The sequence below is a fragment of the Orbicella faveolata genome, unplaced genomic scaffold (genome assembly GCF_042242905.1).
Source record: "Orbicella faveolata isolate gen_17 unplaced genomic scaffold, um_ofav_v1 contig_1, whole genome shotgun sequence".
Taxonomy (NCBI): domain Eukaryota; kingdom Metazoa; phylum Cnidaria; class Anthozoa; order Scleractinia; family Merulinidae; genus Orbicella; species Orbicella faveolata.
This window is the reverse complement of record NW_028301536.1, coordinates 10,770,965-10,785,920: the sequence shown is the minus strand read 5'-3', so window position 1 is coordinate 10,785,920 and position 14,956 is coordinate 10,770,965. Positions and strand designations below refer to the sequence as shown.

At 40.1% G+C, this 14,956-nt stretch overlaps 2 protein-coding genes across 3 annotated transcripts in view; both read right to left on the bottom strand.

Annotated features, from left to right (window-relative positions):
• Nucleotides 1–14,956, bottom strand: part of LOC110047943 (cGMP-specific 3',5'-cyclic phosphodiesterase-like) — a 46,468-nt gene that overhangs the window by 12,518 nt on the left and 18,994 nt on the right. For both annotated transcript variants that reach the window (XM_020753733.2, XM_089288730.1), the window contains 5 exons: nt 6,211–6,278; nt 5,974–6,066; nt 4,121–4,171; nt 1,983–2,129; nt 543–650 (listed from right to left, as the gene is read on the bottom strand). In XM_020753733.2, the coding sequence (XP_020609392.1) occupies nt 543–650; nt 1,983–2,129; nt 4,121–4,171; nt 5,974–6,066; nt 6,211–6,278 (467 nt within the window). The remainder of the gene's footprint in view (nt 1–542; nt 651–1,982; nt 2,130–4,120; nt 4,172–5,973; nt 6,067–6,210; nt 6,279–14,956) is intronic.
• Nucleotides 9,142–13,771, bottom strand: LOC149118054 (uncharacterized). The gene has a single exon (XM_089288722.1). It carries the CDS (start codon nt 12,569–12,571, stop codon nt 9,851–9,853), a length of 2,721 nt encoding a protein of 906 aa, XP_089144848.1. The 5' UTR covers nt 12,572–13,771; the 3' UTR covers nt 9,142–9,850.

Here is a 14,956-nt window from a genome sequence, read left to right as displayed (position 1 = left end):
CATTAAAGGGGATTACTTAATTACGAGGGTTTAATTTTGTTTAATTTTTGAGTTGACTGACGGTCACTACCACAAACAACTATACTGACTTGATATTGCTTATTTACTCCACTACATAAATGTGTTGTGCATTCAAAACTGTGGCGCAGTTTATTTGCAGTTTTGCGTTTCGGTACAGCACATATAAGTATTCTTACAAGTTTGTTGCCGGCAATGATTGAAAAATCTAAGGACCAACATTTTCTGCAAATAGACAAAACCTGACATTAAAGGTATGTTTAAATCCAGCCAGGTTTCCGGGGAGACGCCATACACTTAAGTAAAACTACTCTATACTGTCATATAATATAATATATATATAATGTAGTATAATAATATATCTTTTAATTTTTAGAGATCAGCGTGTTGCTAAGGTGTTTCATTCGACTTCATTGCTCAGCCAACGGAGCAACTCTTCTGCACAGACTAAAAGACTCAGGGAAAGTATTCGTTACTCGAATTAAACCAGAGACAATTGCAGTTTAAAGGGAGCTGCTGCGTACCGTAAGCATTGTAAACATACTCTGTGCCACGTTGAAGGCGTGTCTCCAATTGTGATAAATGACAGGACGGTAGTTTTTCTTCACACTCAGTAACCATCGACAGAGTGTCTGAAAAGTGGAGATTACCGTTAGTATAGTTCACTTTTGACACGGTTAAACAGACTGTCAAGTCATCAAACAGACATCTTGTATAAAACAATAAGTTGGATAAGTTAGTACATGTTTAATGAAATAGTGATTAAAAGGAGCGACAGTCCTGGGGCGATCATCCACTTTCAAATTATAACGTCGTTGGCATGAAGTTATTCCAGCGTCCGACAAAACAGGGAGAGAAAAGGCGAAGAAAATTGGACAGCTGGAAAAGAAACACCTGTTTTATAGTTTCCCTTTTGTATTGCCTATTTCTGCAGAAGTTGGCAGTCGCAAAATTCTCATTCGGTGAGCTACAATGTGTAACATACATGTAAAACACCACCATGAACAAAGCCGCGAAAACTGATCAAGAATCGGCCGTAAACGGCTCAGAGCTGTTTGCCTACTGGATACCACAAAATTAGTTTCTATCAAACGTTTGTTTGCACAAAGATTTATGAGGCGAACAGGAACGCGGTCGGGCGATGTTTGTTAGTCAGTCGCCACTGTAGAGCATCATTCAAGACCTCTAAGCTGCAAAAGATGACAATCACTAGACCATCTTGCTGCGGATTGTCGCAGTTTATTGACTGATGAAATTCACCAGTGAAATTTTGAAAATATCATGCACTACGTCGCCACAAAATCCTAACTTGAAACATCATACTCCTGAGATATCATTGGTATCGCAGATGGCAAGATGTTAACACGTCTCCAGTCGACTTTGCACATAAAATTGTCGCCTACGCTTTCTGTCCCATCGATAGTTGCGGCTGTAATCTTTACGAAAAACAAGGACTTTCTTGAGACTCCCACTAAGTATAATTTTTATCTGCTACTGGTGACTTAGTGATTTGAACCCCTTCACCCCGTGAGGGGCATAGGTCCTCAAGGAAGTCTCTCCATCCCTCTCTATCTTGTGACTGTCAATCCAACTGTTGCCAGTTGATGCCTGCCTCTCTCATCTCCCCCTCCATTGACCGTCACCAGCTGTTCCTTGGCCTCCCTCTCTTCCGCTTCTCCTGTGGGTTCCATCTCAAGACCTGCTTGGCGGTGTTGGTATTTCATTTACCCAGAATGTGACCCAGCCAACCCCTGCGTCTTTCTTCTCTTGATTCGTAATTCCATTTTGACCTGTCCTGTTGTTTGCCATAGGTCTTCGTTTGAGGTGGTATCCGGCCAATAAATTAGTAAATGATGATAACATGACAGGATGCGGAGTTTATTGTAATCCCTTTACATATATACTGTACATTCCTTTCTAAGCCACTATATTGCAGCTCATCAAGTTAATGTGTAGTCAGTTACCTCTCGTTTAGTGTGCACAGCATTCAGAAAGTCGAGTTCTAGCATCATTCGTATTGACGCAAGAATTGTTTCATCATCTGTCAGCTCAAAATCATTGAACTCAAAAGTGTGAAGCTTGAATTGGTCAGCGCTGGGAAGTTCCTTGTTCTGAAATAGAGTAAACATTACATAAACATCTCCATACGACAAACTCTGCACGGAGGGTAAAGAGCGAAACCCAGATACCCAAGAACGATAAAAAACAGTGATTGGAAGACACTCTCTCCTCCATCTATAATAACAATAAGGAGAATTCTACTAGTATACGTACTAATACAAATGTTGTAATCTGATTGGCTGAGCCTTTGTACACTATCAGCCATTAGTGCGCAGTGGCTTGGTTTGGTCGACAAAATTGTAACGTTTCCTCGTTTCTCCGTAGTTTTGAAAGAACATTTACAAAAAATGAATGACCAAAATTTCTGGGAAGACTAGAAGATGAGCATTTACGGTTTCTTGAATTAAAAAAGCTCGAAAGTTTTGAAAGAAACTGATAAGCGCGCGTACACAACTCTAAATGTCAAATTGACAATTAATTCAGTCCGCACGAATTCTCTTAAGCTTGAAGTTTAATACTAAGACCAGAAATAATTGAAATCGCTATTTGAAAAACTTTTCAGCTATAATTCTATTAAAACAATTAGATTATTCGCTCTCGATTTCTATGAGGTGATAATTGATTCGGCCTTCGGCCTCATCCACCATCACCTCATAGAAATCGAGAGCGAATAATCTAATTGTTAATTAGCATAAGGACAACAATAGCCTACCAAAACAATAGCCAATTTTTGCTTCTCAGGCAGGAAAACCTGTTTCATTGATCATAACATGATGTTGCAATCAACAACACTAATAAATTCTTATCAAAGCCTACAGAAAATATCTTGACTTATATGACTGAATTAAATGACTTTTTCCCCGACGCGCGGCAATTGTGATAACTTAGGTTTTTAACATGCACGCTAATCTGTGCAGAAGATGTAATGTTTCTCCTGAACTACACTCAAAGAAAACTTAATAGCCATCAAACTCCGAAAATTTATGATATTGTACAGTACCAGAAATCCACGGACCCCAGGTCAAATTCAAATCAAATTCTGCCACCCAAAACCCATGATTACAAAATTACCCAGGGTTCACTTGAGAAATCTTAATAAAACTAGAAAGGAAAGTTTTCTACTTCTTCCAGATTCATCTCCCGCAGTCGCACACAGAAAACCAGCAAATAGCATTTTGGTGTTATAGGAATATCATTACAGCAAATTGCATTCTGATGAAAATTGCACAAGAAAACGATGATGGCGAACAATCGTTGTTGAACTAATGGATTTGAGCGCAACGGATGTAAGATTAGTGTGGAAAGTCTGTGTCAGACCAAGTGGTCCATATCGCCGAAACGTATCCGGGTTTCCGTATCATGAAGCAACTAGGAGTCTACTCTTCCCTTGTTGTGATGAAAGTCCATCGCAGGGTTACCCCCCAGCATTAAATTCACCAGTGCCCATTTATGCACCTGGGTCGAGAGATACTAGAGTAAAGTTTCTTGCTCAAGAACACAACGAAATTTCCCCAGCTCTAACTGCTAGATTCGGAGTGCCAAGCCCTAACCATTAGGCTGCTAACCCTTCCATTAGTGTGGGAACCTTTAATTTTAAACGAAATGTTAGAAGACATGTAGACAAATAAAATGGTAAATAATTCAGAATTTTACTGACCTAGAATCAGAGCATACCCAACTAGCATACATGGTCAGGCAGCATGCTAACTAACCCGACTCGAGATTAGAAAACTACTGCTTCAACCACAAATGGGAAAAAGGAAAAAATGCTCGCACTGGAGGGTTCCCTTCTGCGTGAAACATGTCAAAGTGACAAGGCTTTGAAAACCTGTCATGACAAACTGCAATTGGAAATTATCCATCTGGTAAGTTGTGCATGTGTGGAAAGGTGACTCTCCTCGATAACATCTGTGTTTCCATACTATCCAGCAGACATTTGCGCAGCTGAAGGCTGTTTTTCTACGAATCCAACAGTAAGATATGGAGTGCTTTGTACTCTGTACGTTTACTGTGTAAAGCATTTCTGTGAGCGCTGGCTTACCTTGATCTTGTCAACTTCTGCTGGTTGAGCTGAGGCATGGTAAGATAAAACCTGAAAAAAGGCATGATAACATCTCATTTAAGCAGCTCAATACAAGAGGTCAAACAAGAAGCAAGAAACTGATTAAATTCAATGGCTTAGTCCAGATATAACATGAAACAAATGTAGAGCAGTTTAAAGATTAAAAGAGCCGCAAAATGTGATAGGCTTGAAATGCACACTTATTGGCGTGCATGAATTACTTTCCATCACAGAATATATAACATAACATATATATATAACAAAAACCTTTCCAGCATTAGTCTGAACTCGTATGAAATGAGTTTGAATGTCAAATAACTTTGTTAAGTAAAGTTCCTCGGAAGAGGTTATCCTCGGAGACCCAGGAGCAGTTAGTGAGGAGGAGAGAAAGTCAAAGCGGCAGGGGAAAAATCGGCGAAAAAAAGTTGGAGAGAAAGCGAGGAGCCCTTACTGCGCCAGTACAAAACAGTTGTATAAATGCTGACTTCTTATTGGGCAGAAAAATCCTTTGCACTATTCTGGCCAATCGGCGGGCAGTAGGTCCACAGTTCGTTTCGTGTGTTTTAATACGAAGCCTACGTAAAGACTAGTTCTTTCGCCATATTTGTCTTGCTTGTTCGACGAGATTTTACTCGAATAGAATAGGTATAAAATTCTAGCCTGCTTTCCCTCCAACTTTTCTTTGCCGATTTTCCCCCGCCGTTTTGACCTACCCCTGCCCCACTAACTGGCCCTGAATGTCCGACGATGGTTACAGGTAGGCCCACCAAAGGAATCAGAAGGGAGATGATTCCTGAATTTTTAACCAAATTAAAGCAAAGGCTCCTGATTAAGCGAACTGGATAAATGACTTAAAATACGTGAAGACATTCCTTGCAAAAATCGTTGTCGAGGGAAAAGGGAAACTGGTTCAAATGCGATGCATACTGTATGTTCAATACTTTGACCGTTATTTGGAGTAGCATTATTCGTTAGTAGTAGAGTAGTGGAGTAGCATTATACCTTGTTTTGATAGTTGTCAATAGACTGATTTCGATATATTAAAATCCAGCTTTGCAACGAGACTTAGAGGACACAATCAAAGGAAACTGAATGAGCATGTTTATTCATTTCTTTTGTTTGTGTCCTCTAGGCCTCACTATCAAGCTGAATTTTAATATATCGAAAGTGGCCTATTGGCCATAACATGGACGTCCAATATCAAAGAGGGTCCATGTCTCTGTCAACCTATTAGCTGGAGTATGGCCGCCATCTTGCGCGACTCCGTCGTCGTCGTCGTGCGTGCGTGCCCATGAGCAATACCAGTAGCCATGATAACCATGAGAAAATCAATTCATGGGTTTGCTTTTCTTTCCTATATGGGTATGGGGCTCCGCTATGACGTGTTCATGTATACAGTGAAACCGTCGAAAGTTTGCAACTGACGATGACATAGGAATGTCGAAACATGTTTTGTAAAATGAAAAATGTCGTTTCCTTTTTAAAAATAATACGAACTGAAAAAAAGTTGGCAGAGTCATCCCAAATTTATTCATGTTGTACGTCCTAAAGTGTAATACAGCTTTTACTTAACTATCCGAAGGCAACGACTACCAAAAAATATCCGTTACTCAAGAGAAATTAACAGCCCCAATACAAACGTAATGGGGCTTGTTACCATTGGTACCCCCAACAGCAAGTTTTTCATTATCACATTCCAAACTATATTGAGTTAACCGACTCAAGATATCAATCTCCTTTAATTAGGATGTTATGAAGCACGAAATTCTGGCTGCACAATGCCACAACCAGGAAGATCATGCCATGCAAGTTTATTAAAAATAAATACGTACGTCCATGGCGACAGTCTGCTTGGCAAGAAGCTTACAAGCTTGCTCATACATTTGTGCATTGTGAATTCCAAGACCACAGAAAATGGCAAATGCCTGCAAAAAGACAAACCTTATCATTGGCTTACAAATACTTGGCCAGAGCACAACTGTAATTGGCTAGTGCCATGACACAATAAACTGTTGACCTTGCAGTTTCAGTCGTAATTCCGTGGAACATAATCTGATATTTTTCTTTACCTCAAACAGACTCTCGTCACTCTCGGTGAAAGGTTTACCATTGTTCTTGTTTAGTAACTGTGCAACGCCTAAAATATGACAAAACCATGGCGTGAAAACACTTGTAACATTATTGAATATATTTTAAAGGGAACTGGTCAAAGCAAGTTTACATACTAGGAACCCACGTTTTGGAGGGGGGCTAACTTAAGAGGCCATGGGTCTCCTGACGGAGGTGAAGGGCTACTTAAGAGGCCATGGGTCTCCTGGCAGAGGTGGGGGCCGGGGCCTACTTACGAAGCCATGGGTCTCATGACAGAGGTGGGGCGGGGGCGCTACTTAAGAGGCCGTGGGACTCCTGATGGAAGCGGGAGGCTACTTTTAAGAGGTCATGGGTCTCCTAGCAAAGGTGGGGGAAGGCTACTTAAGAGACCATGTGTCTCCTTGCAGTGGTAAAAAGTCAGAAGTATCTTTCCCAGGTACGGAGCTGTATTTTAACATATTCTAGACATCAGTGTCAGCAATTGCTTGGACAGAACAATGGAAATGATTTAAAAACCCATATTTCTGCAATTTGCACTTTCAAAATGTTTGTTAGGTATTCTAGAAATGTATATTGCACTGAGCTTTCCTACTGTGTATAAATATGCAATCAGAATCAGACATGCCCACAGAATTTCTTGAATGTAAATCAAATACATAGAGAGCAGAATCTAAGTCCTGTAACAAGGTCATGACATAACCCTGTGACACCATAGTTGCATAATTAAATTACTAGTGAAAGTATAATTTCATCCAAGCTGAACCAAGTAGCAAAAAAGGAGCGCTAGCATAGCCTGCAATGCAGGTGTATTTTGGCGAGCGAGCGCACGCATTGTGATATCGCAAGAGATGAAACTCAATCGCGAGCTAATACCGGTAACTCGTGAACACACAGAAAACGTCTGCACTGTAGGCTAGCAATAGCGTTGCTTTCATGTTCGAATCCGATCACGCCTCGAAGAGTATTTACTCTGCATTGTGCCTGTCTGGGCGCTACTGCATAGAGTGGATTGGTATTGCTGGTTTCCACCGCTCATGTGATCAAAACTAAAAATCGTAACCATTCAGTAGATAAGGTCAAGAATCTGGGATATAAAGATAATTAATATATAAACAACCTGGCCAAGATTTAGGCCTCTGCGGTATAAGACAAACATTTTATTTCTTTCGCTCACAAGATTATAGATAGCAACCTATTTACAGCCAAATAAATTTGATGCTTCAGCTTATTATAACAACTATAAGACATAAAATAAAATTCAAACTGCAAGGAAGCGTGTCATTGATTAAAAATCACGGAGGTCTGCAGTGAAGCCTTCAGATTTCCACTGAGGATGGAGCTCATAGCAGTGTTACTATTCCCCTGGGATTCCCATGGAATACTGGCCAACTGCAGCTTATTCCCCGTCCACCCCCAACCAGCATTTCATTAGTTCCCATTAGTTCCCATCAAGGTAACAAACACCCCAAGTCGAACATGGGATACAGTATCCATAGACCGCAGTGGACCATACTCAGATGGTCACTAACAACCTCGTTCTGATCGACAAGAGGACCAGATACCCAGCAGCAGAGCCCGTAGAATCAGCCAGCTACCAAGCAAACAAAGAGAGACTAAAACACATCTTCACCATGTATGGAACACCGAGAAGAATAGAGAGCAACGGTGGATCCCCAATCAACACTAAGAAATTCAGTGAATTGGCAACGCAAGAGAGATTCCAACAACATAAAGAAAGATCTCTCATCTAAGCGCGAATGGTGAGACATAGAGGTTAGTGTGAATGTTAAACAGGATGGAACAGATTGCTTGCAAGCTAGTTTTCAAGGGAAAGATCGGTTTGAGAGACAGAATGCAATACAAGACATGCTAATTACTTACAGATCAATGCCGCACTCAGCTACAGGAATCACACCTTATAAGCAATGAGACAAGGAAGAACCAGCATTGGAAGAGACTGCAAGTTCACAGTCACAAGGACATTGTAGAAACTCCAACAGAAAGAGATCACCTACCCAACAACAAAAGAAAAACAACCCGCAGGTAACCACAAGTAAACATCGACCATCGACCAAGCATTAAACATCCAGCCCAGAAGGGAAAAACGCAGAGAAAGATACTCAAAGGACTATGTAATAAGCTAGCTAGGAGTCATTAATTGACAGTTAAAACTGTGTAGTTAATGTTGATTGAACATTACTAGAGTTGTGACCTTACGAGGGATTTAGGAGTAGGCAGAGGAATACCGGTCGTTTCGCCAACGTGTCAGTTTATTTAGCATTTACAAACTACACGCACAATCAATCAAATATATTTAGACTCAATGACGCTAGAGGTTAAATTTTGAACAGCAACTTCTACACGCGTAACCAAACAAATATGTTTACACTCAATGGCTCTTTAACTACACAAATGTTTAATAATTAAAAAGGTTTTTACAGGCGGTTTGTTCTGTCGCACTTTGTAATAATCATCGCACTTTGTAATACCTGTCGCACTTTGTAATAAAACTGTCGCACTTTGTAATACCTGTCGCACTTTGTAATAACACTTGTCACACTTTGTAATAAAATAGCTGTCACACTTTGTAATAACAAGTTGTCGCACTTTGTAATAAATTAAGCTGTCACACTTTGTAATAACAAGTTGTCACACTTTGTAATAAGCTTTCAAATTTCCTTTGAATAGGATATTTGGTAGAAATTGTATGACTTAACTAATCCCCCAGGGCACAAATACGTCCTTCTTTGATATTTTACTTTGTATACTAAACTGAGGAGATGAAAAAGAAACGCGTTCTCCCCCACGCTTCTCGCAATTGTTATTTGTCTTGAGTACGATGTATCGCGACAGAAACACTTTGTCATCACGAATAATGACTTAAAAATCGGTTTTGTTAAGCCGCTCCATTGGCTAGGTACTAGTCTAATTTATCGTGCAAATGAGACCCTATTGCATGTTTAATTTGTAAATGATAGCTTAATTCAGGTATTAAAAAGGTATTTATCACATCTTAAATAAAGATTCGAATTTTAAATATACTGGCATCTCCTGCGGATGAAAATAAAAAGGTTTGTTTCCGTGGGAGTTTTAGAGAGGACGAAACTGGAAAGCAACTTGCAGGGACATAGTGTATCAGTAAAAGAGTAGAGGACGCATCTTGCTGGTATTTATAACAGCTGTACAAAATGGTACGATCCGGAAATAAAGGCTTTGACTGGGAGTCTTCTAAGAAGGGACCGTTAACTATAGTTGAATAGAATAATTGTGAAATAGTATCGTATTTTAATTCAAAAATCGCATTGGCTTGACATAAGCCAGAATATGGAACAGCAACCATCATAGCCGTAATCAGTATATGTGGTATTAAAGCATTGAATCAGAACCATTGAATAAAAGTCTATTTCAACCTTGAATAAACAACAACGAACTATAACATGAAACGGAATTAACTAGTTGTTTATAAATACTTAATACACAACTGAACGAACAGAATGTTTCTCTCTCCTCAGTTCAAGGAACTGTTTTTTGTTTTAAAGCAAAAAGTCATTAAAAGACCATGGGTGATTCTATTCTAGCCGAGTGGATAATAATGACAAAGCAGATTTCAACAAAATGCTACTTTTGACTTTTTCGCCAGAATATGTTGAGGATGATAAACCATCCCAAACCACGAAATCGCAGATCCAGCCAAGCATTTGCCCAATTTGGACTGGCAACTATTCGCCGTACCTCCAGCACAACACCACTCGAAGATCCAAACTTTTTAATTAGGCTCCTGACGCTAACGATGCCAAGTTCACCACCCTCAGAGAAGTAAATACTCGGGAGCATCGAGACCAGTCTACGGGTGATATCACGAAAACGGACGTTGACTGAACATAGGTTATTATACATCCGGCATACATGGTTAGGCCAGGAAAAACCAGAAGATAATAACGCCTCGGAAAGTATTTTCTCTAAAATTTCATTCGGGAGCCTTTCTATGGGGGTGGTTGCGTCGTTCGTGGAAACCATTCCAACGGTCTCGTTTCCAACAAAGTGGATGGGGATTTGTATACGATGTTGATCTTGTTCAGGCACCTCTCTTTCCTTTCCTATATACTGGCCGTGTGCGTAATCCTCCTGAGTAGATAACAAATCCGCGCCATCATCTTCCACCTCTTCTTCTGCCCTTTCTTCCTGCTCATCATCTTCCACCTTTTCCACCTCTCCATTTGTCTTTTTCTCCTGCTCCTCCTCCTCCAGCAACACTCTGCCGTCCACACATATGTAGTGTTCTCCGTGGTTCTCTGCATAATGCCCCAGCTGAACTCTTGCAGTGGGTATGCTAGAAGAGGGAGAAATTACCGCTGTGGCATCAGGTCCCAAGGTCGAAATTACAACAATTTCAATATTGTACAAATCTGCTGCCGCTTGTAAAGTTATTTGGTCACCATAGGTGCCATTCTTTGCCATTGAGTGTAAATATTCTGCCCAGGGTGTGGCCGCAAAAAGCTCCAAAGGCATACCTTCACTGTTGTTTGGATTGTTCGTCAGGTACTTTATAATTTCTTCCCGGACAGTTTCTGCTGATCGGTGTATACCGAGACGGTTTAACCAGAAGCACAGTGCCCCAAACTGACAGTTTCCGTCACCTGGTGGATTGTACATGAGAGACAAATCCATGTCGGGAAAGTCTAGATCCAGAAAACGATCGCGGGCTGTTAACGGTATGTACATTTTTTTTCGAAGTTGTTTTATTTTCTGCTGTTGTATTGTTTTATTTTCTGCTGTGCTTCCTCGGTGGCGTTTTCTAATGCTTGCAATGTCTTCTACCGAAAACCATTCTTCTATGTGTTTAGAAGAATTTGGAGGCCTAAATCTGACTTTATATGTATCAGGATTTGTTTTTCTCTTCTTTACTACTGTGCCTTTAACAACAAACCTTCTTTTCGGTGCAAGTTTACCTCCTTTTTGCGGTCTGTAGCGTACCAGAACGTGCTCTTTTACTTTAAAAGTTTCCGCTTTGTGGCGTCGCTTGTGGCTCTTTACCATTCGATCGTTAAGCTTCTTGCTGTAAAGCTTAGCTCTCCGTCGGATCTTTTTTACTTTCTTCAGGTGGCAGGCCAATTCCCGTTTATTTGGCGCTGTGGTAACCATGTTATCATCAGAATCTACACAGTCCAGCGACGCCTTCACTAATTGATTTGACTTCCGCCCATAGTATATTTCGAAAGGAGACCTCCAGCCAAGTTCTTCTTTACATTCTTCATTCAAAATCCGGTTATAGTCTTCAAGATTCGCTGCCCAGTTAACCCCTTTTTTACCCAGGGATACTAAGTCGTACATGATTTTTTTTCTTAATCGTCTGTGCGATCTCTCAGTCTTTCCCTGCGACTGCGGGTGGTAGGGTCTCGATTTAATTAGTTTTATTTTTAACTGTTTGCAAAGAGCTCTAACCTTCCCTTCGAATTCTGTTCCTCTGTCACTTTGAAGGCGATCCGGTGGGCCGTGCTCGCTATAGATCCTCTGAAGTGCCCGACTAACATGTTGGCTTGACTTTTTTTCCAGCGGCCGCAACCACAAACACCTACTGAAAATATCCATTACGCTTAGAACATACTTGTACACGTGCCTGTTGTGGTTGACAGCCTCTTTGCTTAAGTCCATCAGGTCAATTTGATGTTGACCTTGAATGGTCCTGGCGGTTACTGGCCTTGGCGTGGCTTTATTTGTGAATTTGACATTGTGTATGCGATACTTCGCTTCGTTGTTTGTCACTCGTAGGATATTTCTTTCGCTCAGACCTGCGAAGCCATCTGCGGCTCGATTTCGCAGTTTTTTACATCCACCAGCTTTTGCTTGATCAAACGTTTTTGCAACAAGACTTGCTATCGACGACTTCTTAACTACTTTCTTGTCATCAAAGTACAGTGTTGGGGTAGACTGAGGTCCAAGGTGTAAGCTATCACGTTGGCGCCAATAGCGCACTACTGCATTCCTCTGTTCGCGTGTGCGTTCTGCCACGGGCACGTTAAAATTTCCTTGTACCAGCAGCAACAGCGTCTCGTAAGCCTCGTCGCTTAATGAATGAAAATATCTCCCTTTCTTTTCTGCTCCGAAACTGCAAAAACACAGCATAAGGCAGCTCATAAAGGCTAAGATCCATTTATATGCCATACCGGCTTTATCGAAGGAAAAAACTATGAAGTTGCACAATAAAAGAATAGTCTTATCATAATAGAAAAGCCGGCTCCTAGGCGTCAAAATTGACACAAAGTTAAATGACGTTTTTCTCCAAGACCGCCCATAAGCGGAAGAGCCTATGGTGGAGTTGTTCATATGTTCACTATCCATGTACTAATTAACTTTATTATAATTTGTTTAGCTTTATTATTATTATTATTATTATTATTATTATTATTATTATTGTTCTTATAAATATTAACCCTCCAAGTTACGACCAGTTTAGGCGCCATGGCGACTAAAATTTTGCCTCTGGTGACCAGGCTTGAAAATGAGTCGCCAACGTGGCGACCATGAGATGTCGTGGGATGCCGTTCGAGTAGAACCGAAAACGAATCTGTACATTATTATTTAGGCAAACGGATGAACACACTTTTTAGTACATGCAGTTGTCATTTAAAAAAAGAATAAAGTAACTTCATGAAATCGCGACAAGGTGAAATAAAAAGAGCAAAAAGAATTTTGGTATTTGTCTTGTAATGGTGTTCAAGGTATCCCGACTTTTAGCCATGATTGTAGCAACTATTTTAAATCCTGTGACTACTCCCCCAAAAATTACCTCATATAGAACATGTGGCAAGTCACTTGAAGTCTCCATCTCCCTTACTAACCCTTGGACTCAACCCTCTCGCGTATCTTTTTATTTTTACCAGGAGTTATTTGCCCTCTGTTCACTTATTGCATTCCATCGTTGCTAAGCAAGCTGTGTTATCTCCAAAATAACAATTGCGAGAAGCGTGGGGGAGAACGAGTTTCATTTTCGTCCGGTCAGTTTAGTATGCAGAGCAAAATATCAAGGAAGAACGTATTTGTGCCTTGGGGGATTAGTTAAGTCATATAATTTCTACCAAATATCCTATTCAAAGGAAATTTGAAAGTTTATTACAAAGTGTGACAACTTGTTATTACAAAGTGCGACAGCTTAATTTATTACAAAGTGCGACAACTTGTTATTACAAAGTGTGACAGCTATTTTATTACAAAGTGTGACAAGTGTTATTACAAAGTGCGACAGGTATTACAAAGTGCGACAGTTTTATTACAAAGTGCGACAGGTATTACAAAGTGCGATGATTATTACAAAGTGCGACAGAACACGGTTCATAGTCTACATGGTAAAAGCCGTCGACGGTTTATAAAGTTTAGCTAATACAATCGAAAGTTAGTAGTTTTCACAGTTTTACAAATGCTGTAATTTCAAAATGTAAGTGCAATAAAGTGAAGTTGAAGTTGAAGTTAAAGTTGATCGGCCATCGATCAATTAACGAACATCGTTTGACTTTGTTGCTGTGTGAGCTCAACAAGTAAATGTAATGATCAACACTTCTACGGGAAAAATCAAACAAAATATATTTAGACTCGATGATGGCTCTTTAACTACGCAAATGCGATCGGCCTCTGGGAGAGAGAGATTGGGGAGAGTGAAACGAACAATTTCGAACGAAACTAATACCCATGTCATCTTTCAAAGGTGGAATTTTATTCCTTCGGTAATTTATAAACACGTGTCAGACCTATTTCAAAAAGTATTATGGACGTTGGCGAACTGACATATAAGCGTTGGCCAACTGATCCAGGACATTGGCGGATCGACTTCATACGTTGTCGAACTGGTCGTTGGCGAACTGAGACGCTGGCGAAATGACCGACAGGTTTCTTTCACAGGTCACAGGTCACCAAAAAATATGGCAAAACGTCATAAAACAGATGCAGACAAGTGCGTCTCAAGTGTAACTATAACAGCTCTTTTCTGGAAAAAAAATTTGATCCAAAGAAAGCCAAGACTTATTTCTGTTGAAAACATAAATTGTTTGTAGCCTGTCGATGTAATATGAAAACGAAAGAGGCTTACACTGATCCGTGAATTATGCATTTACTTACGCGTGATTTGCGAACCAACGACTTTTGCGGGAATAATTGTTCACTTTTTTTGGAGATTTTAGCGTCATTAAAGCTCGTAAACTACACCAAACTAGATGTGAAACCTGCCCATTCCACGCGCTTACGGCTGGAGGACTGAGAACTAACCACAGCGACATTGAACCAGAAGGGCCTAGAATCTAGTCTGTCCCGATGTTTCACACACGGCATTTCGATGCATCAAATTGGAGGGTTCTGTATGTTTTGCGAAACGTGGATAGAATTTGTATTTTTATGTGACACATGATTTAGCCTTTGCATTTTTACGTGAAAAGTGATTTTTTCTGTGAACGTGAAGCTGTTTTCGACTTTTTTGTGATGCGTGAAAAGGCCAATTACTTATGCGTGAAATTGTTTTGAGAGGAGGTATAGGGGACCCTCTTGTTTCTGTTTAGTACATACTCGTTGTAAAGATTTCAAAAAAAAGATAGAAATGAAACAGTTCAATTTGCTATAATAATGAAGTATCTTATTACTATAAAATATGTTAACACTACATGTCTGAAAGCTACATTTCAACCCATTTCGTACATATACCACCTCTAGAAATTTTTTCATTAAAATTATAGAGTAAAA

Bases quoted from the DNA above. Each gene is read 5' to 3' on its own strand.
- LOC149118054 (XM_089288722.1), bottom strand. From the start codon at position 12,571: ATGGATAGTGAACATATGAACAACTCCACCATAGGCTCTTCCGCTTAT.